Genomic DNA, 26956 nt, shown 5'->3' on the forward strand with positions numbered 1-26956 from the left:
TGATACTTTTGCACAATGCTACATTTGTCTAGGTGTTGGCAATGAGGGAACCTTCAAAATCTTTGACTGATGAATATTGCCTAAACATGACTCTCACACTCAGCCAGAAATTCTGTTGGAAATGTAAATATTGAGGGAAAATAGGATCCGATTCATCTGTGTTCATCTGCAAAAGAGAAGGCCTGATGACTCATCAGGCAGTCAAAAAAAAAAGGAACCGGAGGAATTAGATTCAAAAAATATCCAAAAGAGAAAGGAGCAACTACTGGAAGGAATTAAATTGGCAGCCTGAATCTCTCAGATGCTGGAGCTTTAGTGCTGTTGTCCTAACCATTCCATAAGATACAAGACACAGGAGCAGAATTAGACCATTTGGCCCATCAAGTCTGCTCCACCATTCCATTACAAGAGAGCACTGCATCTTAAAATTGACTCTTTCCTCCTTCTTGTAATAGGTCCACTGAAACCCTGTGTATACTTTGCTTTAAAATGTAGTTCAAATGGTGTACAGTGGATTCTGGTTAACTGAGACACATTGAGACCAGTACATTTTGGCTCAATGAAGTGGCTGCCCCAATTAGCCAAAGTTTCATGGAAATAGTTGAAAATGTATTAAAAAAAAAGACAAACTGCTATTTAACTGAGAAACAAGTTAAGTATTTAAATGAAATACAGAACAAATTAGAACACTACCAATCCTACGGATTGGCCTTCATATCCAACGATGACAGGAAATCTGTGCAAGTGAGATTTTAAAGTGAAAAAGTCATTGCACTGTGGCAGTTCCACTCTCTCGACTTCGGAAACCCAGGTCCAGTGGGACAGGTAGACGTCACAACTGGGGTGTTCCCTGGTTGCAGTGGATAACCACAACTTCTTCTGTGCCTTGTCATGCTCTTTGCTCTCGACGTAGGTTGTAGAACTTCCTTCCTGGCTGTTAAATCTCACTGCAGATCTCATCTGCTTAGTCTGCCAGAGCTGAGTTTGCATGCCCCTATCTCACCGGGGTATGAGACCCACCAGCTACCTCACCTGGTTTAGCCCTCCATCAAAGCAGTGTTCCAGTGTGTGGCTGCTGTCGCATGCAAACGGCTACTTGGCACCACTGGTGCGAGCTGACTGTCCAGTGGGGATCAAAGGTAACATTCAAGATGATTGTCGATTCCTTCAAATTCTTCGTAGTTCTTAATTTCATTTCATTTTCACTTCCGGCTGTTTCTGGCATTTCCAAGTCTGGATGCTTGAAACTGTAGTGAGCAAAACAGTTCTGAGTTGTCTTGCTGCTTATTTCTCGCCAACAATCAGTGACAAAAATCACTGCTGTTTGAACACAAACACACGCAACTGTTTGCTCTAAGCATGTGTAGCGTCTAATGGGCACACAATGTGCATGCGATTGACACTCGTTGGAAACTGCTCGGCAATGCTCTTCTGTCCTAACTAAGCAGTATATTGTCCTAAATAAACAAAAGGAATGCCAGCTATTTTCTCAAATAGTGTTTGTTCTTTAAGAGTTGTCCCAAATAAGTGGCTGCCCCGATTAACCGATGATCCACTTAACAACAATCCACTGTATTTCCCTAGCGTTAGGGAACTTTGCATTGATTTCCAATATACAGCATGGGCAACTTCAGTCCGAGAATCACCAAATATTGATGATTAATCAATTGCCTATTAGCATAACAAAATAACACAATCACTGAGAGTTATCATGCAGGCTAATAACATTCTCAAACCCCTTGAGTTTAAATAACTATGCCATATCAGTTATAACACAATGCAAAATCACATTCGCGTGACTATCTGAACATGACATACAAGACAAAAAGACAATTTCAAGTGTTAAAAGGTGACATTTTATTGAGTTATTTTACACTGTGCAATAACGAGACTTGAGGTTTCCATACAGAACAGATAGAATTGGTCCTTTCCTTGTGATACCATTGCACTAAGGAACAGTCAGTACTCAGTTCAATGTGCAAAGGTATAGTAAATGAATGTAGGAACCAGTTTATCACCACGTCTTCATATAATGCTTAGAGTTCATTCAGGAATATTTACAATTTGAGGGCCTCTTTGCAAATCACATTTCCAATGGCTATCGCTTGAATTAGATTTTTATAAACTGCTGTATTCCTACTGCCTCAGACATTTTTTTAAATGCCTATTTTTGTTCAGTACCCAAAATACTTCCTGCCAATTAATTAAAGCTCTCTTATTACATTTCCTTCAAATCTTGCAGACCAAGGGCTAAGACTGGACTACTGATTTTTTTTTGTTATTCCAAATATCATTGCTTTGTACTTCCAAACTGTTGGACAAATTCTGTGAAGGTATAAACATCGCCCCATCCGACAGCAAGATTCATACTGATGAAGTCATCCAAGTTCATTTTTGCCTCTAGATTTCAATCAAAATCACAACAGGTTAGTAGAGCAAAGGAAACAATGCTTATTATCAATTCTCTCATTAACAGAAGCAGTTTTACCTCATTTACTCCAGCAATATCCTTCACAGTTTCATCTAAGATAAGCATCAAAGTGTGACTTAATTTGTTTAGCCTTGCAAACACATCAGATACCATGTCTTGTGGACAAGCAACAACCACTTAGAAAGCTACTTCAAGAATCTCAATAATTTTCAGGACAAAGTTGACTCTCACTGCATCATCACCTTAAAGTAGGGATTCCCAACCATTTTTTTGTGCCATGGGCCCCAACCATTAACCCAGAGGTCAGTGGATCCCAGGTTGGGAACCCCTGCCTTAATCACTTGATGCTATGCAACAGTTCATATAGGCTTCTTCAAAAGCACTTCCTGAGTCTGCAGTGTCTTTCGCCTAGAAAAACAAAGTGCAGGGAACACCTTTTGTAAGTGCTGTACCTCTCTGGTTCACACTACAATCTCAAGTTGGAAAAATATTATTGCTCCTTCATCAGTGCCTGAGTCCAAGTCCTGGAACTCCCTCACCAGCAGGACTGTGGGAGCATCTTTACTACCAGGACTTCAGTGGTTTAAAGTGGAATCTCACCACCGCCTCCTCAATAAACACAAGCTTTTCCAGCCATCATAAATTCTCAGAATAAACAAGCAAGGGCCACATTACACACAGCTATACAGCTCAAGACCTTAACTTCACCAGTACATTCCAGGCGTCAGTTATGTTAGAAAGGGTACATTAACTGCTTTTGGAATAGAGTGACTTAGGAACACTAACAAGTTTTATTACACATACCCGCAGTCTGAATACATGGATATGGTGGAGGAGCCATGCGCCACATTCCGTGAGCATCTTTCATATGTGATCGATCCGAAGCAAATGTCTTTAGGTACAGATCTGCTCTGATTACTCTCATTTTCCTGCACAAAAATCACAGGACAGTATGTAACGGGTGGGTTAGTAAGTTTGCAGATGACACAAAGGTTGGTGGCTCTGTGGATAGTGTAGAAGATTGCCAAAAGAAAACAATCAATATGGGCATAGAAATAGGTGGAATTTAACCTGGCTAAATGTAAAGTGTTGTATTTGGGAGATTAGATGTAAAGAAACAGTACACTGTTAATTGCAAGACCCTCATCAGTCTTGATATGCAGAGCTCCCTGAAAGGCCATACAAGTCAATAGGGTTGTAAGGAAGGCGTAATACATGCCTGCCTTTATTTGTCTAGGCTCTGAGTTCAAAAGTCAGGAAGTTGTGTTGCAGCTTTATAAAACTCTGGTTAGGCTACATCTGGAGGATTCATTTCTGGTCGGCCCATTAGAGGAAGGAGGTGGAGGAGTCGAAAAAGGTGCAGAATTTTACCAGGATGCTGTCTGGATTAGAAGGTACGTGTTATAATGGAAGGTTGGTCAAACTTGGGCTGTTTTCTCTGGAGTGGCGGAAACTGAATGCAGACCTGATCGAGGTTTATAAAATGATAAAAGGCAGAGATGATGTAGAGAGCCATAATCTCTTTCCCAGGGTGAAAATGTTTACTACAAGAGGGCATGCATTTAAGGTGAGAAGGAGAGAATTAAAAAGAGACACTGTATGTTGGGCAGGGAGTGGTGGGTGCCAAGAATGCATTGACAGAGGTGGGGGTGGAAGCAAATACAACAGAGGTGCTTAAGAGGCTCTTAGATACATACATGAATATGCAGAGAATGGAGGGATATGGACCCGGTGCACGCAGAAAGGATTAGGTGTCATTTGCCCAATTAGTTCAGCACCACATGGTGGGCTGAATTTGCCTGTTCCTGTACTGTACTATACTATGTTTTATATGCGATGTTACAAAAATGTGGTTTCTGTTTCATATCGCCCTATCATTCCTTTCCACGTTACAGCCCCAAGGAACTCGGCATAAAAAGAAACAAGCTGCTATTTTTGCATTGATTCACTGCAGACCTATTGGAGTGGTTGAGAACCAGTATCATGTTAGAATTCCTATCAAACAATCACGTTAGGTCTCCAATCATGAACCAAATTCCCACATGGCAGGCTATTATGGTGGGTTGTATCACATGGGGAGCATTTTAAATCTTGCTTAAATCTTATTTTGCCGTTGTTAATAATAAAGCTGATGTTAACAAAGTTAGTCTGAGCTTAGTGAGTGAATGAGGTCTCCAATCAGGGTTAACCACGGATGTTACGTCCTAGCTGTCTAGATATGCAAACCTGGGCACTGCGATATGGAGAGCAAGCCTCTCCATGTATCTGATGAACCCAAAGGAATGGCAAAGACTGATACTCTTTGGTACCAGCAGCGTCACAGGAGTTGCCAATCAGCATAGAACTCAACGTAGGACTGCCTTAGGGACTCTAGCTCTGAATTTTACCTCAAGGTTTACTCCTGAAGCCTCCCCATGAATGGGTATAGCCGCAAGGCAGTGGAAGTTTGAGATCAGAGTTTTCCTTCTCTGAGATGAGCTGCCAAACACGGCTGATGAGCCTCAGCTGACCAAAGCGATTGGTTTTAAGGCACGAGAAACCTGCCTTTGCCCCTTCTCCTGTCAGTAGAAACAGTTGTACTGGGATTAGTAGCTAAGCTACACTTGAAAGTCAGGAGCTGGACTTGGTTATCAGAGGCTATTTGAGGCTAGTCAGAGCTTTCCTCAGGCTAATAATGATATTTTTTGAAACAGGAGGTTGTAAACACTATTGACAGCTTTAAAAAGGACATTGCTGCTAGTCCAGAGTGCATTTCTCTGAATAGGATTCACAAAATGGACATCAACATGTTAACTAGAAGAATTTCTTGTGTACTTTCTGTGGGTTTGATGTGGCAAAATTCCAGCTAGTGTCAAGAAAACTTGCCTGCAGCCTTGTAGTAGGCATCAAATCCACCCAAATGCTCGCTCGTATGTACAGGCTGTATATAAGCCTGTATTTATAGGCTGGAGAGGATCTGTACAGGGATCCTTGGATTTGGTTGTGGAGGGAAAGTACAGTTATGCAGCAGGTAGCACTGCTGCCACAAAACATACAGCATCCTTATATGCTGTACATTCTCAGGATCAGGTTTCGACTTGATGTAATCAGTTGTCTGTTGTAATTTACCCCTCAGTGCTGGTGAATGGCAGAAGAGCCAGAAGCAGTTAATGGGCACCTGCTTTACAATGAAAATCTGGGGGAAAGGATTAACAAGATTTCTCTGAGAAGTGGCATGGATCTCATGGGCCAAATGGCCTACAATATAGTAAGAAAATGGTCTATAGCACTTCTGCATTTCAGCTACAATCACTTTCTTGGAAAGAACAAAAAGAAAGCATTTTAGTAGAGATGGAGCAAGAAAGTGGAAAATTTCTGACAAATTTTCAAAGCTCAGGAAGGTGCCTGCTGAGATTCAACCGAATGATAGCAGCCTGTTTCCTTTTATTGGAGGTTTTTGGGCACATGATCCACAATGGTAGCAACCAGTGGCCTGGTTCATGAATCTGGAAACACATTCAAATCCAGCCGTGGCACCTAGGAAATTAAAATCCTGTTAATTAAAGAAATTGAAAATAAAGAGCTGGTGTCAAAAATGGTGCCAATGAAACCACTGGGTTGCCACATTGTCAAGAGTGTTGACTATGGCAGTGGTCCCCAACTACCGGGCCACAAAGCATGTGCTACCGGGCCGCGAGGAAACGATATCAGTCAGCTGTACCTTTCCTCATTCCCTGTCACGCACTGTTGAACTTGAACATAGGGTTGCCAACTGTCCCGTATTTGCTGGGACATCCCGTATACTGGGCTAAATTGGTTTGTCCCATATTTCCCCCGCTAAGGTAGAGCATTCCTATGAAACCTTTCGTGCCGAAATGGTGTGAAGCGAAGAAGCAATTACCATTAACTTATATGGGAAAAATTTTTGAGCATTCCCAGACCCAAAAAAACCTACCAAATCATACCAAATAACACAAAAAAACAAAAATAAATAACAACATATAGTAAAGGCAGGAATGATATGATAAATACACAGCCTATGTAAAGTAGAAATATTGTATGTACAGTATAGTCGGGAAGATGAAGGCAAAACCGATTTGTGGGGAAAAAAATCGGCACGTACGCACATGTGCACACAGGTACCCGTGCAAGGCTTCATGGTCACAGTAGTCTTTTCTGGGGTAAAGTGTCCCGGGATTTGACTGCTACTTTTGTCCCTTATTTGGGAGTGAGAAAGTTGGCAACCCTAACTGTAAAAGACATGTTGAGGTGAGTTTAACCCTACTTGAATCTACCCCCGCCCCCCACCTCCGGTCAGCCGGTCCGCAAGAATATTGTCAATATTAAACCAGTCTGCAGTGTAAAAAGGCTGGGGACCCCTGGACTATGGTATGAAAATTACTGTCCTTCCCCAGCCTGGCCTCCATGAATCTCTACTTTGGTCTCTGAGTTAGTTCAGGAAGCCACTCAGTATACTGGGAGACTTGAGAGGGAGACGAGAGGCCACTAGATGGGTAGGGGTGGTCAGTGATACCCAAATCCTGAGAATCAATAAATTTTAAAAAATTGCTCACCGTCTAAAAACTGGTCTGATGAGCTCTTCAGATCGAAAGGCTTCTTTCACATAAATATCAAAAGAACAAGGAAACGGTAGTGTTGAATCCAAATCATAGACCTCACAGTGTTGTCCTCCACAATCGTGGAGCAGGATGACATGGTAATCCTGATTTAAAATACACCATTGTAAAGATTGAATGAAATGTACCAAGTAATTGCCATCATTAATACAGTTAGAATTTTTGCTTACTTGTTCTTAGCCAGTGAATTCCCCAAAATACCTTGAGTTTTTGTACAGTTATTGTGTAAATTATTATTGGAAAGTACAGCCTCTATTCTGCCAAAGAGTACAAAGAGCTACTAAATGATTAAAGAGAAAAACCACCTTTAGATGGTATCTGGTGCCTAAGTAGAACCAAATTCATTTCACCTGTCACTCCATTGATTGTTGAACTATTTTGGCACCTAGTCCAGCACTCTAATTCCTCCAAACCCTTATTCCTACTTCATCCAGTGCTAAAAGTCTCCAGCCTCTATTATCTCCTCCCTTTCCTACAATAAGATTCTCTTCAAGTCCTACCTCTTTGCTCCAGTTATTGCAGAGCCATTTCTTGGAAACCACAGTTTTGTTTTATTAATACTCTTTATAAGATGTGTACTTTTTAACACTCGTGTTTTTCACAGTATGTAGTGGTTCATCCCCACTCACTGGCAGAAAGCAGTATAGCAGTTAAACTAACGGTTTATCACCCTTCTCATTTTTCATTGACTAAGTATTAGCACATTACTCACGTGATGTAACTGTTTTAATTATGTAGCCTATTAATTAGTTTATCCTTCAAGGAGTTTCCCTTATCTCACCTATAAAGACTATAAGACATATGAGCAGAATTAGGCCATTTGGCCCATCGAGTCTGCTCCACCATTCAATCATGGATGATCCTGTTTTCCCCTCCTCAGCCCCACTCCCTGGCCTTCTCCCCATAACCTTTGATGCTGTGTCCAACCAAGAACCTACCAAGCTCTGTCTTAAATGCACCCAGTGATCTGGCCTCCATAGCTGCCTGTGGTAACAAATTCCACAAACTCACCACTCTCTAGTTAAAGAAGTTTCTCCACATCTCTGTTTTAGAAGGATGCCCCTCTATTCCGAGGCTGCACCCTCTTGTCCTAGACTCCCCCACCATGGGAAACATCCTTTCTACATCTACTCTGTCTAGATGGTGGATTTTTCAGAGGTGCCATCTCTATTCCTTTGTCTTCGCATCCATAGACCTCTTAGCATCGTTTCTCAGCTATTTAGTTTGCTTCATATTTGTATATTTGTTTGTACTCTAAAATAACCTGAAATCTTAGAATTAAGACTGCTCATTATTCCTGACTCCCAGAACACATTCAAAGTTGGCACACTGCAGGACTAAGAACTGAAGACCTGGACCATTCGCCTACAGACACCAGTTCAACTTCCTGCTGGGGACAGCTGGGGTATTTTAATTCAAATAAATAAATAGATCTGGAATGGTAAATAAACAGCCTGGAGGACAATGTACTGTACATTATGTTGACTGATATTCTTCAGCAAAAAGCATGTGGTGTCCTTACCCAGTCTGATCCATGAATAACTCAGTCCAACTGCCTTCTGAATTGGCCCAACAAGCTGCTGAAGTTCGGGGCAGTTCAGGGAGGCCAATAAGTGCTTGATCAGCCAATAATACCATATGGCATGAATGAATAAAAAAGGATCACACAGACCATTGTTTATTTCTTCAACTTGACAATAATTAATATCTCATTCCTCTTCTGAGAAGTAATTTGATAGACTCTCTAAATACATATTATTGTAGGTGTTTCTATACTAATTTGTGCCTTGAAAAAGTGTATCTGGAGCAGCACATACAAAATGCTGGAGGAACTCAGCAGGTTAGGCAGCATCTATATAAAGGAATAAACAGAGGATGTTTTGGGCTGAGACCCTTCATCAGGATTGGAAGAGAAGGACAAGGGATCCAGAAAGAGAAGGTGGGGGGGAGGGGTAAGAACACAAGCCATGTGGGTGGTGGAAGGGGAATGAAGTGAGAAACTAGGAGGTATTAGGTGGAAAAGGTCAAGGGCTCAAGAAGGAGGAATCTGATGGGACAGGAGAGTGGACCATGTAAGAAAGGGAAGGAGGGGCATCATGTGGAGGTAATAGACAATTAAGGAGAAAAGACGAGGTTAAGAGGGGAGCCAGAGTGGGGAACAGAAGAAGAGGGAAAAAGGAAAAAGAAAAAATTACCAGAAGGAGAAATCGATGTTTATGCCATCAGTTTGGAGACTACCCAGATGGAATATCAGGTGTTGCTCCTTCAACCTGAGAGTGGCCTCAATAAGGGCTGTAGAGTAGGCCACAAACCAACATGTCCGATCGGAGGCCTTCAGAAGGCCTTTGACAAGGTGCCACACAAGGCTGCTTAAGAAGCGATGAGCTCTTAGTATTACAGGAAAGATCCTAGCATGAAAAGAGCAGTGGCTGACAAGCAGGAGGCAAAAAGTGGGAATAAAGGGAGCCTTTTCTGGTTGGCTGCCAGTGACTAGTGATTCTTTTTACATTATATGTTAATTATTTGGATGATGGAATTGATGGCTTTGTTGCAAAATTTGTGGATGACACAAAGATAGGTGGAGGAGCAGGTAGTCTTGAGGAAGGAGAGAGGCTGCAGAACAGCTTAGACAGATTAGGGGAATGGGCAAAGAAATGGCAGATGGAATAGTGTCGGTAAGTGTATGATCATGCACTTTGGCAGATGAAATGAAAGGGATGACTATTTTCTAAATAGAGAGAAAATACAAATAACTGAGGTCCAAAGGGACTTAGGAGTCCTTGTGCAGGATTCCCTAAAGGTTAATTTGCAGGTTGATCTGTGGTGAGGAAGGCAAGTGCAATGTTAGCATACATTTCAAAAAAAAGGATTAGAATATAAAAGCAAGGATGTAATGTTGAGATTTTATAAAGCACTGGTGAGGTCTCACTTGGAATATTGTGAGCAGTTTTGAGCCCCTTACTTTAGAATGTGCTGAAACTGGAGAGGGTTCAAAGGAGGTTCATGAAAACAATTCCAGGTTTGAACGGTTAGTCATATGAAGAGCATTTGACGGCTCTGGGACTGTATTCACCGGAACAGAAGAATGAGGGGTGACCTCATTGAAACCTATTGAATGGTGAAAGGCCTCAATAGAGTGGACATGGAGAGGAGGTTTCCTACGATGGGTGTGGCTAAGACCATAGGACACAGCCTCAGAATAGAGGGGCGAACAGGGATGAGGACAAATTTCTTTAGCCAGAGAGTGGTGAATCTGTGGAATTTGTTGCCATAGATAGCTGTGAAGGCCAAGATTTTATGTATATTTAAGGTAGAGGTTGATAGGTTCTTGATTGGTTAGGGCATGAAGTGATACAGGGAGAAGGCAGGAGATTGGGGCTGAGAGGAAAATTGGATCAGCCATGATGAAGTGGCAGAACAGACTCAATGGGCCAAATGGCCTAATTCAGCTCCTATGTCTTATGGTCTTATAGTCTTATGGGAGTGAGATTGGAATTAAAATCATTGGTCACCAGGAAATTCTACTTGTTGCAGATGGAGCACAAGTGCTTGACAAAGCAGTTACACAAACATAGAAGAAAAACGTGCATTGGGACCACCGGATACATTTGACGACCTCAACAGATTTGCAATTGAAGTGTTGCCTCACTTGGAAAGACTCTTTGGGGCCACGAATAGAGGCAAGGGAGGGGGTGAATTGACAGGTTTAGCATTTCTTCTGCTTGCAGGGAAAGTGTCACAAGGGAGATTAGCGTGGAAGAACAAATATAGAGTTATGGAGAGAGCAATCCCTGCAGAAAGCAGAGAGGGTGGGGGGGAAGGAGTGATAAAACTGTGTTGGTGGTAGGATTCCACTGAAGATGCCGCAAGTTGTGGAGAATGACGTGCTGGATGTGGAGGCTCATGGCAAAGAACACTATCCCTGTTAGGGTAGTAGGAAGATGGAAGATGGGGTGAGTACAGATGTCCGTGAGATAGAGGAGATGCAGGTGAGGGCAGCATCAATGGGTGGAGGAAGGGAAACCCCGTTATTTGAAGAACATCTCATGTTCTGGAAAGGAAAGCTTCATCCTGGGAACAGATGTGGCAGAGACGAAGGAACTGAGAAAATGAAATGGCATTCTTACAGGTGACAAGGTGAGAAGTATAGTCAAGATGGCTGTGAAAGTCAATAGGTTTATAAAAGACATCGTTAGACAGCTTTGCCTTCCCACTTAAAATTGTGCAGCTAATTAGACTGCAAGGATGCCAGGGAATGTAATCGTCTTTTTCATTGTGTGAACTAAGGAATTAAATGTCTCTGGTTGAATAACTGACACATTTTCAGTTCACTTGGACCTTCAACAAGAATACAATCTGTTGCAAAAAATAAACATTTGTTTAATCAAATGTATCCCAGATAAGATGCAGTGAGGATTATTTGATGGGCTTTTGAAAACTGTACCTATTTTCTCCTGATTCCAGACCATACTGAAGTGAAATTCCAAGAAATGAATTGCCCAATTAATCTTGTCAAGGAACAACTATTCACCACAGAGTGATGGTTGATAAAGTTATCCAATAACTAATGTTATAGTCTTAACTTCCTTGGTGCCTTATGAATATATTTAACAGACCCTGCAGCAGTTTGTAAGCCTTCACTGAGAAGGTTAGAAACTTGAGGACAAAAGCTTATGACTTACCTCAGACAGAAAGCAAGCAAGGTAGTTCAATACTGTACAGCAAAAACTTGCATTGTATTAGAAGTTATTACAAAACTTCTAATAACTGTAGCATAAACCAGGGCAAGATGATAAGATGGTTAAGGAAATATGTGGGATGTGGCTTTCTATGTAATAATGGGACATTGTTTAGAGAGAAGTCACAAGAAACATATTTAAGAAACCTCAGTTGGTAAATGATATACAAGTACACACATTTCAGGAGGGAGGTCAAGACCTAGGAAACTGTCTTAAAAAGCTTCAACTATAAAGAATAACAAAATTCAGTAATGTGGAGAGCCTGGGGAAGTTGGATTTGCCCTCGTCAGAGCAGGAACTTAATAGGGATGATCTTGAAGGGTCTCGTTCTGAAACCTTGACCATCCATTTCCCTCCACAGATGCTGCCTGACCCATAAAGTTCTGGGTTGGTTGCTGGGTTAAGGATGTCACTGTTGGCAATATTTTCACATGGAAAGCTATTAGGGTCCAGAATGTGTCATACGGAAAGGCAATTGGAGATGTACTTGCGAGGACTAATTTACGGCATTACACAGAGGAAGTTCTCTGTTTGGACTTATTTTAGCTTTCTGCTTCCTGCTCAATTCCGACACTTGAATAAGCAAGAGAGATTTAAAAGATACTGGCAATACAAATATAAATTTTGTAAAAATAAAAGTAATACTTACCCAGATTACAGGCTGATCTTCATGGCAAGATCTCTGCCTCCATATAGGCACCTTTACAGTTCAGGAATGAAAAAAGAAATCAGATTTATAAACTATTTTGTAATGTGCTTAAATAGTTAATAGACCTGTTTATTTACTCTAATTACTGAATGATATTAAGTGATATGATGAGAACCATTCATTTAATGCAACCAATAGAGTACTGGTTAACACAGGAGCCCCTCTGCTAACTCAGTGCCAAACCCTACCAGGAGAGGGTGAGCCATTCAGAACATTAATGCCCCTTGTCAACTTTAAATCAGCCACTCTCAAATTGAACACCTATGAGCTCAGATTCTGAATGTTAATACTGACATGTTTCTTCATCTATCCCTAGGCTATTATCTGTTATTGATATTGCTAACATACTATTTATAGTGGGCAAATAATATTTTTGTTGTCCTGTTCACCGCTGAGCATACAAGCTAATAAAATTTATTATAGGGGCTATTTGGAATGTCATGACTATAAGGCATTGCAAAGAACTCTTTAACAAGTTATTCTTCCCCAACAGCCCTGCCAGTAGTTCTTCCTATTCAGTATCCCTTAGAAAGTTCCTAGAGCACATTCTTTACAAACCATTGTCAGATCATAGCAACTCGTTGCTTTAAAAATGACTATATATTAACAACACTGAGCCTGCCAATGAGTTGGAGGTTTGGCAAGATGTACGACTTACAGCACACTACTTTCTGTACCACAAATTTACTTAGTTAGAACACATAGCCTGGTTAAATGGGAAGAGAACAGAAGCCACAGCACCATCTCCTAAGAGTAATTTATCCGAAAAATATGGTGACTGGAGGATGTGTCCACACAAGTTAATTCTCTGAGTTCCGACACAATAGTGCAGCGCTCAGCCTCATCGGTGGGAAATGCCCAAACACCATCTATCTGGCTGGCAGGAATGATGTCACAATATGAAGCAGAGAAGAAGAATCCTTCACCCTGGCTTCTCTGAGGAAATATTAAGTGACGGGCTCATGCATCAGACTCTAGGTCAAGCCTGAGAGCAGATTCCACCAATGAAGCAAATACCTGCTCCACGTAAAATTCTGTGGCAGAGCATAGTCCGGATATCACTGGGGGAGCACACCTAACAAGATCAAGACCTCTGTTTCAGCACAGGAACCTTGAAGTGTGCTAACACTTTTAAGTTCATTACAGTTAAAGGCATTCATGCGCAGGATATAAATGTCATGAAAATTAGCATGTTGCAACACCATGGTACATTACAAGGATAAACACAAGTCAAAATAAATTTAAACTAACATAAATTATACATAACATGTGTGAAAAACAAACAAGATAGAACACAGTGACACTTGGACAAGATTGAGAGCGACAGAGAAGGAAAATAGTTTGATGCAGCATTAAGGATTTTCAGATCAGTTCAACAACCTGATGGCAGTGGGGAAGAAGCTGTCGTTGGAACTGGCCGAGATTAAAGAGGGCCAGTGGATCTGCATGTTACCCAGTGAAATATGGGTCTTTATGTTCATATTTACCTGTTGGTTATTTTTAATAAAACTAACAAAGATTGGCTAAATGGAAAAATTTGTCTTCCTTGTCAGTCCCTCAAAAGTAAAGATGATTTATTTTCACTCCAGATCCATAGATTCTGTGCCGACTAATCAGGCCAATGTGGAATTTAAATATATCTCACAGCACAGAAGGAAGCCTATGAGGCCCATCAGGTAGAAGCAAGATGCAAAAAGAACAATCTTATCCGTGCCATTCTCTGTATCCTTATTTCATGAAACCATGCAACATGTTCTCTCGCTCACATGCACATCAATTCTCTTTGATTCTTTCGTCACTGAGCTAGGTTAAGGACAAATTACTGTAGCCAATTCACCTACCAGTATGTCTCTGGTGTATCATGAACAAAGTCAACACAGAGACACTGAAGCTTGTAGATACAGAAGTGTCTTCTTCAACAAAAATGAACAGCAAGCATCAGATTGAAACATTCTTGGAGGAAGAGGCATCCCAACCTAATATTATATGACATTTTTATATGCTAAAGATCAAAGGCAGGACAATTCTAGAGCTAAAGTGTATCTACAATGCTTCATTTGAATTACGTATAGTTTTCACACACCTCCTTCTTTACAGCCACAATGTAGACATCCAAAATGAATATTAATCAGCATTGTCTGGTTTCCAATCAACTCCAGTCTACAGCTCCAGGAAACCTATTGGTCAGGGCTGCATTTTAAATTCAATCTACAATCCACGTTCCTGTCTGAAGACCGGTTGTGGTTAAATTAATATTTGCTATATGCCTTAACATCTGGGATGTAGGAATTACCTGGGAAGGATCCATGTAGTTATGGGGAGCAAGTGCAAACCTTGGACATTCAGCACCCAAGGAGGTCAGGATCGAATACGGATCTGTGCCACCATATCTATAGACTTCCACAGTGCAGCGGGAATTACCTGACTGATCATTTGGCAAGCGATCACTCTTCCTGTAAGCCCCAGTCACACAAGCAAGGTTTGAAGTTCATTCCCAGATGTTCCTTTTCTACTCTAAGTGGTCATTCTCATGTGTTGGTGAGAATGTTACATTTTTCCTGGAAAAGCTTTGAGAACACCCTTGAATTTCCTTTGGTCCAGATGAAAATGTTCCTCCATCAGATTGCTAATCTGCAGGGAATGGTATTTTGTATCTCTCTCTTGGAAATCTGTTCTTATGACAGAGCTTGGGTAGGGTATTAATTTCAGGAGTCCTGTGTACAGCATGGACCTTTGGTTCATCAAGACAGTCCCGATTAACCACACATGTACAATAACACTACATTAATCCCATCTTAGTGTCCCCACATTCCCAGACCAGTGAGTAGTGTGGCCTTTGCATTAGAGCTGATCAAGTATAATTAGACCCTCAAGTAAGAACATTGACATTGATTCACTTATCCTTCTAGTAAATTTGGAGGATTTTGTGGAGCTGATGTTGATGGCCTATCTTAGGTGTTTTAAGATGCATGCTGTAATTATCATATGAGAAATTTACCATCAAAACTCTGTTTCCAACAGCCCTAGTCATCTCCAGACCATGGACACTTACCATCTTTTGATCATTTGAAATGAAGATAGCATACCATTCTTCCAAAGAATGCTGCCTTTTGTTCTTTATATTTTCACACAGCTTCCATACATTTTCTTCACTGTAAAGACACAAACAATAGGTTAAAATGCTTGATTGCTTTTCCTTACAAGTCTGAAATTGAAATAGGTCATTAGAAAAGAGAGGCTGATGATGGGATGACAACTGGTTATCGATTTATTATTGTCACATGAACAATAAAATGTAAAAAAGCTTTTGTTTGTATGCCATCTAGACAGATCATTCCATCTGTGCACTCAGTGGCCATTTTATTAGTTACAGGAGTGTACCTAATAAAGTGGCCACAGGAGTGGAACCCAGGGTGATCTGCTGCTGCAGCCCATTGATGTGTTGTGCATTCAGTTATGCTCTTCTGCGCACCACTGTTGTAGTGTGTAGTATTTGAGTTACAACTGCTAGCCTGTCATTTTTAACCAGTCTGGCCATTCTCCTCTGACCTCTGGCATAATGAAGCATTTTTGCCCATAGAATAGTCACTCACTAGATGCTTGTCACCGTTCTCTATCAACTCTAGAGACTGTTGTGCATGAAAGCCCCAGGAGATGATCAGTTTCTAAGACAGCCACTCCATTTGGCACCAAAAATCTTTCCATGGTCAAAGTCACTTAGGCCACATTACGTTCCCCTCTCTGATATTCGATCAAACAATTATTGAAGCTCTTGACCATGCCTCCATGCTTTATGCATTGAGTTGCTGCCACACAGTTGGCTGATTAGATCATTACATTAATGAGCAGCTGTACAGGTGTATCTAATAAATTGGAGCTGAATGTAAGCACATTGAGGAAGTATTAAAGGAAAACAATAACAGAATTCAGAAAATAGTGTTACAGTTAACAGAGAACCTGCAGAACAGGCAAACAAATAAATGCAAAGGACAGGACAAGGCAAGTTCAAATTTATTATCAAAGCACATGTATGGTACGATAGCTCAAGATTCGTTTTCTTAAAGGCATTGACAGAAAAGAAGAAATACAATAGAATGTTATGAAAAACTATCCTTAAACAGACCAAGAGTGACATCCACCATTTTCTATAGCTTTTTCTGTCCCTGGGCATTGGTATTTTCATACCAGACCATGATGCAGCCAGCTTGGAAACTCTCTACTCTGCATCTATAGAAATCTATCAAAGTATTAGTGATGTATCACACAAACATCCAAGAAAGTAAAGGCGCTTTCATGCCTTGTGATGACATTCATGTGCTGGTCCCAAGACAGATCTACTAATATGTTTATGCCAAGGAACTTAAAGCTACTGACCCTCTCCACCTGTGATCTTCTAACGAGGACTGGCTCATGGACCTCTGGTTTCTTCCTCTTGGAGTGGATTATTAGCTCTTTGGTTTTGCTGATGTTGAGCGAGAGGTTGTTGTTTTGGCATCACTCAAGCAGATTTCCAATCTCCCTCCTATGCGCCAATTTGTCATCACCTTTGATTTGTTAATCAACAGTGGAGTCATCAGTAAATTTACACATGACATTGGAGCAGTACTTAGCCACACATTATAGGTATGAAGTGAGTAAAATGAGAGATAAAGAGTTCAGCTTTATCATACAAGAGGTCCTTTGAAGAGTCTTGTTACAGTGGGATAGATGTCCTTGAGGCTCTGGTAGGTGTTTTCAAACTTTTGTATCTTCTGCCCAGTGGAAGTGGGAAGGAGAATGCCCAGGGTGGGAGAGAGATGTTGAACTACTTTCCTGAGCAGCAAGAAGTGTGGACAGTCACTGGAGAGAAGGCAAGTTAACGAGATGGACTGGGCTGCGTTCACCACCCTCTGCAATTTTTTGCGGTCTTGGGCAGAGGACCAAGCTGTGATGTATCCAGATAGGATGCTTACTCTAGCGAATCTGTAAAAATTGCTGAGGTTAATTGGGGACATAATGACTTTCCTTACCTTCCTGAGGAAATAGAAGCACTGGTGCACCTACTTGGCCATAGCAACCATGTGGCTAGAACAGGACAAGTTATAGGATGGAGGGGTATGGTGTTATTTTGAGGAATGGGATGGTGCCAGCAAATCTGAATGGCACAGGAAAAGGCAGCCAAGAAATGTGAACTCCACACGGCTTTAGACCACCTGGACAACACAAACACCGACATCAGGATGCTGTTCATCGACTATAGCTCAGCATTTAATATCATCATTCCCACAGTCCTGATTGAGAAGTTGCAGAACCTGAGCCTCTGTACCTCCCTCTGCAATTGGATCCTCGACTTCCTAACAGGAAGATCACAGTCTGTGCGGATTGGTGATAACATATCCTCCTCACTGACAATCAACACTGGTGCACCTCAAGGATGTGAGCTTAACCCACTGCTCTACTCTCTGTATACACAAGACTGTGTGGCTAGGCATAGCTCAAATACCATCTATAAATTTGCTGATGATACAACCATTGTTGGTAGAATCTCAGGTGGTGATGAGAGGGCGTACAGGAGTGAGATATGCCAACTAGTGGAGTGGTGTTGCAGCAACAACCTGGCACTCAGCATCAGTAAGACGAAAGAGCTGACTGTGGACTTCAGAAAGGGTAAGAAGAAGGAACACATACCAATCCTCATAGAGGGACCAGAAGTGGAGAGAGTGAGCAGCTTCAAGCTCCTCTGTGTCAAGACCTCTGAGGATCTAACCTAGTCCCAGCATATCGATGTAGTCATAAAGAAGGCAAGACAGCAGCTATACATTATTAGGAGTTTGAAGAGATTTGGCATGTCAACAAATACACTCAAAAACTTCTATAGTTGTACCGTGTAGAGCATTCTGACAGGCTGCATCACTGTCTGGTATGGAGGGGCTACTGCACAGGACTGAAAGAAGCTGCAGAAGGTTATAAATCTAGTCAGCTCTATCTTGGGCACTAGCCTACAAAGTACCCAGGACATCTTTAGGGAGTAGTGTCTGAGAAAGGCAGCATCCATTATTAAGGACCTCCAGCACCCAGGGCATGCCCTTTTCTCACTGTTACCATCAGGTAGGAGATACAGAAGCCTGAAGGCATACACTCAGCAATTCAGGAACAACTTCTTCCTCTCTGCCATCCGATTCCTAAATGGACATTGAAACTTTGGACACTACCTCACTTTTTTCATATACAGTAATTCTGTTTTTGCACATTCTCTTAAATCTATTCAAGTTACGTAATCGATTAACTTGTTTATTTACTATGTTTTATTTTATTTTTTTTCTCTCTCTGCTAGACCCTCAGCTCAGAAGGGAAGGAGGGAAAAGAGGAGAGCAGTAGTGATAGGCGATTCGATAGTTAGGGGAACAGATAAGAGGTTCTGTGGAAGAGATTGAGAATCCCCGATGGTCTGTTGCCTCCTGGTGCCGAGGTCCGTGATATCGCGGATCGAGTTCTCAGTATTCTCAAGAGGGAGGGTGAGCAGCCGGATGTCGTGGTCCATGTAGGGACCAATGACGTAGGTAGGAAGAGTGAGGAGGTCCTGAAAGGCAAGTTTAGGGAGTTAGGAGCCAAGTTAAAGGACAGGACATCCAGGATAGCAATCTCAGGATTGCTACCAGTGCCACGTGCAGGCAGGATTAGAAATAGTAAGATAGCGCAGATCAACGCGTGGCTGAAGACATGGTGCAGGAGGGAGGGCTTCAGATTTATAGATGTAAGGGGGTTTCATCTCTTATGTTACTGCGTAGGCTAATTAAAATGGCTTCTTTGTTATGTTATACTTGGGAATGCTTCTTTTGTTATGTAAAACACTAAGAAAGTTTTTGCGCTAGCAGCTTGTTTCGGGTTAGCCGGTGATAAGAAGATGTTACAAACCAATTGGGATAGTTGTTTTGATTTTGGTGTATCTGGAAGATTTGTATGCATGGGGTTTTGGGGGCAGAAGGCGGGAGAGAGAGACAGAGGGTGGACCAGGTGCTGTGATGTCTGCTAGCGGGGTTGGACCCCGAGGAGGGCGTTCGGCGAGGAGACGGACTCGTGTGGAGTGTCTAGTCGACCACCATTGTTGGTCCCAGGCGGCCAGTCGAGGTGGTCAGAGGGGTCGCAGGGTGAAGAAGAAGGGTCCTGAGCTCCAACTGTTTGTGCATGAAGAGTTTGAACTTTGATAAGTGGGGTGCCTTTTATTTTCCTTTTATATTTTATTCTCTATTAATTATATAGTTCCAGTAATATCTATAAACTGTAAATCATTTAATCGTATCTGGTGTATTGTCTGTTATTTGGGCAGGGTGAGGTACATCACACAGCATCCACACAAACTATTTACCCAGTTTGGCGGGGCCGAGGGCTGTTTCCCTGGACGACAGCGAGCCAAGCGACCCTGAGGTTGGCCAGGGAGGCTACATAGATAATTGGGCAGTTTTCCAGGGAAGATGGGACCCGTTCCGGCGGGATGGTTTACATCTGAACTGGAGGGGGCTCCAGTGGATTTAAACTAGATACGGCGGGGAGGGGAACCAGAGTGTAGGAACAGATGTAAGGGAGAAGGAAGAAAAAGGAGATAGTAAAGTTGCTTGCACCATTAGTGATAAACAGAGAGTAAAAGGTGGAAAATTTTTTAAATGCATCTATTTTAATGCTAGGAGCATTGTAAGAAAGGTGGATGAGCTTAGAGCATGGATTGATACCTGGAAATATGATGTTGTAGCTATTAGTGAAACATGGTTGCAGGAGGGGTGCGATTAGTATCCTGGATATTCGTTGCTTCAGGTGTGATAGAATCGAAGGGGCAAGACGGGGAGGTGTTGCATTGTTTGTCAGAGAAAATATTACAGCGGTGCTCTGGCAGGATGGATTAGAGGGCTCGTCTAGGGAGGCTATTTGGTGGAATTGAGGAATGGGAAAGGTACAGTAACACTTATGGGGGTGTATTATAGACCACCAAATGGGGAGTGAGAATTGGAGGAGCAAATTTGTAAAGAGATAGCAGATATTTGTAGTAAGCACAAGGTTGTGATTGTGAGAGATTTTAATTTTCCACACATAGACTGGGGAAGCCCATACTGTAAAAGGGCTGGATGGTCTGGAGTTTGTAAAATGTGTGCAGGATAGTTTTTTGAAGCAATACATAGAGGTAACAACTAGAGAAGGGGTAGTGTTGGATCTCCTGTTAGGGAATGAGATAGGGCAGGTGACAGAGGTTTGTGTTGGGGAGCACTTTGGGTCCAGTGATCATAATGCCATTAGTTTCAATATAATTATGGGGAAGGATAGGTCTGGACCCAGGGTTGAGATTTTTGATTGAAAAAAGGTTAACTTTAAGGAGACGCAAAAGGATTTAGAAGGAGTGGATTGGGACAATTTGTTTTATGGGAAGGATGTAATAGAGAAATGGTGGTCATTTAAAGGTGAAATTTTGAGGGTACAGAATCTTTATGTTCCTTTTAGGTTGAAAGGAAAGGTTAAAACCATAACCATATAACAATTACAGCACGGAAACAGGCCATCTCAGCCCTCCTAGTCCGTGCTGAACTCTTACCCTATCTTAGTCCCACCGACCTGCACTCAGCCCATAACCCTCCATTCCTTTCCTGTCCATATATCTATCCAGTTTAACTTTAAACGACAACATAGAACCTGCCTCAACCACTTCTGCTGGAAGCTCGTTCCACACAGCTACCACTCTCTGAGTAAAGAAGTTCCCCCTCATGTTACCCCTAAACTTTTATCCTCTAATTCTCAACCCATGTCCTCGTTTGAATCTTCCCTACTCTCAATGGAAAAAGTCTAACCACGTCAACTCTATCAATCCCCCTCATAATTTTAAACACCTCTATCAAGTCCCCCCTCAACCTTCTGCGCTCCAAAGAATAAAGACCTAACTTGTTCAACCTTTCTCTATAACTTAGGAGATGAAACCCAGGCAACATTTTAGTAAACCTCCTCTGTACTCTCTCAATTTTATTGACATCTTTCCTATAATCCGGTGACCAGAACTGTACACAACACTCCAGATTTGGCCTTACTAATGCCTCATACAAATTCAACATTACATCTCAACTCCTATACTCAATGCTCTGATTAATAAAGGCCAGCAAACCAAAAGCTTTCTTCACCACCCTATCCACGTGAGATTCCATCTTCAAGGAACTATGCACCATTCTTCCTAGATCCCTCTGTTCTAAAGCATTCTTTAATGCCCTACCATTTACCATGTATGTCCTATTTTGATTAGTTCTACCAAAATGTAGCACCTCACATTTATCAGCATTAAACTCCATCTGCCATCTTTCAGCCCACTCTTCTAACTGTCCTAAATCTCTCTGCAAGCTTTGAAAACCTGCCTCATCATCCACAACACCACCTATCTTAGTATCATCTGCATACTTACTAATCCAATTTACCACCCCATCATCCAGATCATTAATATATATTACAAACAACATTGGACCCAGTACAGATCCCTGAGGCACACCGCTACACACCGTCCTCCAATCTGACACACAGTTATCCACCACTACTTGACGAGGGTAAAGCGGTGGATGTTGTCTGGATGGACTTCAGTAAGGCCTTTGACAAGGTTCCATATGGAAGGTTAGTTAGGAAGGTTCAATCATTAGGTATTAATATTGAAGTAGTATAATGGATTCAGCAGTGGCTGGATGGGAGACACCAGAGAGTAGTGGTGGGTAACTGTTTGTCAGATTGGAGGCCGGTGTGTAGCGGTGTGCCTCAGGGATCTGTACTGGGTCCAATGTTGTTTGTAATATACATTAATGATCTGGATGATGGGGTGGTAAATTGGATTAGTAAGTATGCAGATGATACTAAGATAGGTGGTGTTGTGGATGATGAGGCAGGTTTTCAAAGCTTGCAGAGAGATTTAGGACAGTTAGAAGAGTGGGCTGAAAGATGGCAGATGGAGTTTAATGCTGATAAATGTGAGGTGCTACATTTTGGTAAGACTAATCAAAATAGGTCATTCATGGTAAATGGTAGGGCATTGAAGAATGCAGTAGAACAGAGGGACCTAGGAATAATGGTACATAGTTCCCTGAGGGTGGAATCTCATGTGGATAGGGTGGTGAAGAAAGCTTTTTGTATGCTGGCCTTTATAAATCAGAGCACTGAGTATAGAAGTTGGGATGTAATGTTGAAATTGTACAAGTCATTGGTGAGGCCAAATTTGGAGTATTGTGTACAGTTCTGGTCACCGAATTATAGGAAAGATGTCAACAAGATTGAGAGAGTACAGAGAAGATTTACTAGAATGTTACCTGGGTTTCATCTCCTAAGTTACAGAGAAAGGTTGAACAAGTTGTGTCTTTATTCTTTGGAGCGTAGAAGGTTGAGGGGGGACTTGATAAAGGTATTTAAAATTATGAGGGGCGTAGACAGAGTTGACGTGGATAGGCTTTTTCCATTGAGAGAAGGGGAGATTCAAACAAGAGGACATGAGTTGAGATTTAAAGGGCAAAAGTTTAGGGGTAACATGAGGGGGAACTTCTTTACTCAGAGAGTGGTAGCTGTGTGGAACGAGCTTCCAGCAGAAGTGGTTGGGGCAGGTTCGATGTTGTGATTTAAAGTTAAATTGAACAGCTATATGGACAGGAAAGGAATGGAGGGTTATGGGCTGAAAGCAGGTCAGTGGGACTAGGTGAGAGTAAGAGTTCGGCACGGACTAGAAGGGCCGAGATGGCTTGTTTCTATGCTGTAATTGTTATATGGTTATATAGATTATGTATTGCATTGAACTGCTGCTGTTAAGTTAACAAATTTCACATCATATGCCGGTGATAATAAACCTGATTCTGATTCTAATAAATAAAATCTGCTGGAAAGACAGGCAGTTTCCATAGAAGGAAATGAACAGTGAACTTTTTGCGTTGAGACCCTCCATCTTGGAGAAAAAGTTGGCAAGCTAAAAAAGGATGGATCCAGATGAGGAGAGGTAATACGCAAAAGGAGGAGGGGAAAATGGAAATAGCAACAGGTGATTGGTGGAGGCAACAAAGGGAAATAGATTATGGAATCTGATAAGTTAGAAGGTTGGAGTGAGCAGACGGGGACAATGGGTGGAGGGGCATGTAGTGATGGACAGCTGGACCGCTGGACCAGGTGGAGGAGGGAAAAAGAACAGGATGATGTTGGAAATGCCGGCGGTATTGACATCCCATGAACAAATATTCAATAAAGCAGTTGTCAGAGATGCAACTTGAGTTGATGACAGCAAAGTCACCAGTGAGATTGCAAAAGGCAGCGGGTGATCATGCAACAAATAATCAGCTGGAGGAACTCAGCGGGTCGCACAAATCTGCGAGGAAAAGCGAATTGTCAACGTTTTGCATTGAAACCCTACATCAGGTCTTGGATCTCTCAGTGACCATGCAGATGGGCTGTGATATTTGCAAGGGGAAGGCAGAGAGGAAGATGAAGTGAGTTGGGAGGCCCAAATTGCTGAGAATGAGGAACTGCTTGTGTAGAGAATGAGGGAATGGTGAGTGTTATATATTTAATATATCAGTAATATTTTGAGTAATATTGTAAATACATTGCTTAAATTATTCTTTGTTCATTTAAATAATTCATTACAGATTATATGTAAAAGTATGTGAATAGCATACATACGACAGAAATGCACACCTCGCTAGAAGTAAAACAGAACTCAGCTCGCACCCCTGTGCTTTTCTTTCAGTTAGTTTTGTTTTGCAGTTACACAACACAGCAGTGAGGACAATCAGTTACAAATTCTGCTGTCCTGCTACTACTAGTTGTGAATGATGGTGGACAATTGAACAGCTAATGACAGGTGGAAGAGGCTCCCGGAATGTCTCCATCATTATTGAGGGAAGGGTGCAGAATGTGAGTGTTAAATAGAAGGCTGAAACATTCACCACCAGGCTCAAATGTTAAATGGAGTATCCATCACAGTTTCCTCTGGAGAACCTCACCATCACAGAAGCCAATCTTCAACAAACCTGCGGGCACGAGGGATCGCAGATGCTGGAATCTGGAGCTACAAACTATCTGCTGGTTGAATTCTTGTTGCAGGGTTTAGACCTGAAACATCAACAATTTCTTTCTTCCTACAGAAGCTGCTCAACCCACTAGTTCATCCATCAGATTGCTTGCTGCTTCAACAAGTATGATTCATTTGCATGATAATAAGAAAAGGCCGAGAGCACTGGATAACAGTGAAGGCTATGGGACCAGACAATATCCCAGGCACAGTACGAATGGCTTGCATTCCTGAACTCTAACCAAGCTGTTCTTGTACAGGCAAGGCACTGAAGGCTATGCCTTAGTACAGGCAAAGGAGATTAACATCACTGGGCAAAAAGGTCAGATGCGGTGAGCTGAAAGGCTTGCTTCTGAGCTGTATGACTTCATTCCAGGACATAAGTGATGGTGGGGTGGGGTGGGGGGATCTCACAGAGTATAAAGTAATGAGGACCATAAGCAGGGTGAATGCACATAATCGTTCCTCCAGGATTGGGGATTCAAGAACTAAAGGCATAGGTTTAAGGTGAAAGGGAAAAAAATTTATAGGAACCCAAGGGACAGCTTTTCCACACAGAGGGTGGAGTATGTATGGAACGAACTGCCTGAGAAAGTGGGAGAGTTACTTTAACATTATTTAAAGACATTAGGATAGGTAAACGAATAGGAAAGGTTTGGAGGGATATGAGGCAAACATGGTGAAATGACACCAGTTTAGATTGGCACTTTCTCTGTAACATCATATTCTACATTCTACTGTGTTTTTCTCTTGTACTACGTCAATGTACTTACGTTCAGAAATGATCTACATGGATGGTTTGCAAAACAAAGATTTTCACCATATCTCGGGTACCTGCGACAATAATATCATTCCAATTCCGTTTCAGTTCTTTTTGGCATGAATGAGTTGAGTCGCAAAGCCTGTTGCCATGCTCTTTTACTCTAAATTACCGTGCTGGATTTAATACTCCTAAAGATACAGCAGGCTGAGTGTAAGTTAAAGCTACAATTATTGACTTATCCACACAAGCACAGGTCAGGCCTGCACCTTACCAGTAACAGCCGGTGTACACACAATCCTCCTTTAAAATAGCTGGCATTTGGCACGTATCGCCTGGGTCCAGCCCGGCGGGGTTTGGTAAACTCATAGCACCTCCGGGAAAACGAAACTCTTCACACCGACTCTGATTTATTTTGTGCTCGGAGCCCCTTCACCGTGACTCAGACCGGGAACCAGAATGATTCCAGCCGGAACCATGGGTCGAGCCAGCAATGCAGCCCGAATGACAATGGAGGGGGAAAGCAGCTGCACATCGACATTTCCCCGCCCACCCGATGACGTCGGCATGGTAACCGGCTGCGCGCGCACTCCACCCTGCTTCCAACGATTTCTTGTGTTTCGTGCTTCGACGACCACTGGTGGGACTTGGATTTTAGAACTTTTTTTTACATTTTATTGATACCTCTGCATTGCATAAGCACGGTGCACTTAAACCTTTTGGGGAATAATTGTAACAGGTATCAACTATGGTGTTCTGAAGATGTGAAAAGTTCAGGAGATACAGGACTGCAGATGCCGGAATCTGGAGCAAAACACAAGTCTCTGGGGGTCGAGCAGCACCTGTCGGGGCAGGAGAAATTGCCGGGGTTTCGCACAGGCGCTTCTAGACCCGCTGAGTTCTTACAGCAGGTTGCTGCATGTGAAAAGTTAGCTCTGGTTTTCTCTTCGTGGTTGCTACCTGGCCAGCTGGGCATTTCCAGCGTCTGCAGTGTTTATTTTAGTGAGGACTAAGTGGATAATTTTAAGTGCGGCATTCCTGACGGTGCAGTGTTGAGAATGTTGGGCTGTGGAAGTTGCAATGTTTCTGTTTATATCTCCTCAGATATTGCTCGGTATGCTGGATGCTTACAGCATTTTCCGTTCTGAGGATTGATCCCTGAAATACTGACAAGACTCTTGAAACGACCTGCCATACGCTGAAGATGAATTCTCGATCTGCCAGTCTATACTGTTTCAGGCATTCCTTACCTACTCCTGCCCTGTAATTGAAGCACTGTATTCAGCATTCTGAGCTTTTTACCAGCTCAGTTTCATATAACATGATCTGCCCAGGTAGCATACAGAACGTGTTTTCTCTTTATCTTAATACACGTGACGTTAAACAATCAAATAGAAGGCAAAGTTAAATAACAAACAGATCAAGAGCAATTAAATTAGGATGGATGTTGATATTTTAAAAAGCTGGGCTACCACTGTTGTAATTAGCTATGAATTTGTACAAGACAGATACAAATGCCCGAGACAGACCTAGCAAACAATACCAGGTTAATTTGGAGACTGTGGCTGCAGATAAGGTGCAGAAGAGCTTGACCAGGATGCTGCCTGGATCAGAGGTTCTGAGCTCTCAGGAGAGGTTGGATTAACTTGGGTTGTTCTCCCTAA

The 26956-nt window shown here is 42.1% G+C and overlaps 1 protein-coding gene and 1 long non-coding RNA gene across 3 annotated transcripts in view; one reads left to right on the forward strand and one right to left on the reverse strand.

Annotated features, from left to right (window-relative positions):
• LOC134350661 (uncharacterized) overlaps nt 1-12422 on the forward strand; it is a 35320-nt gene extending 22898 nt beyond the window's left edge. The window contains exon 3 of the long non-coding RNA XR_010018955.1: nt 8356-12422. This is a non-coding gene — a long non-coding RNA (uncharacterized LOC134350661). The remainder of the gene's footprint in view (nt 1-8355) is intronic.
• Nucleotides 1842-25832, reverse strand: ntaq1 (N-terminal glutamine amidase 1). Of its 2 annotated transcripts, XM_063056147.1 has the most exons (7): nt 25567-25832; nt 16870-17039; nt 15548-15647; nt 12436-12486; nt 6985-7133; nt 3236-3360; nt 1842-2400 (listed from the first exon to the last, which is right to left on the reverse strand). In XM_063056147.1, the coding sequence occupies exons 2-7, from the start codon at nt 16905-16907 to the stop codon at nt 2291-2293; spliced, it is 573 nt and encodes a 190-aa protein (XP_062912217.1). In that variant the 5' UTR covers nt 16908-17039; nt 25567-25832; the 3' UTR covers nt 1842-2290. The 2 variants fall into 2 exon arrangements, with proteins under 2 accessions (XP_062912217.1, XP_062912212.1); XM_063056142.1 differs by lacking the exon at nt 16870-17039.
• Nucleotides 25833-26956: the final 1124 nt, after the last annotated feature.

The sequence above is a fragment of the Mobula hypostoma genome, chromosome 1, assembly GCF_963921235.1.
Source record: "Mobula hypostoma chromosome 1, sMobHyp1.1, whole genome shotgun sequence".
Lineage (NCBI taxonomy): Eukaryota > Metazoa > Chordata > Chondrichthyes > Myliobatiformes > Myliobatidae > Mobula > Mobula hypostoma.

Bases quoted from the DNA above. Each gene is read 5' to 3' on its own strand.
- ntaq1 (XM_063056142.1), bottom strand. From the start codon at position 25,661: ATGAGTTTACCAAACCCCGCCGGGCTGGACCCAGGCGATACGTGCCAA. The intron at 3,361-6,984 runs GTGAGCAATTTT...ATTTTTGTGCAG, and splicing joins ATCAGACCAGTTTTTAGACG to GAAAATGAGAGTAATCAGAG. The intron at 2,401-3,235 runs GTATGTGTAATA...ATTGAAATCTAG, and splicing joins TCCATGTATTCAGACTGCGG to AGGCAAAAATGAACTTGGAT.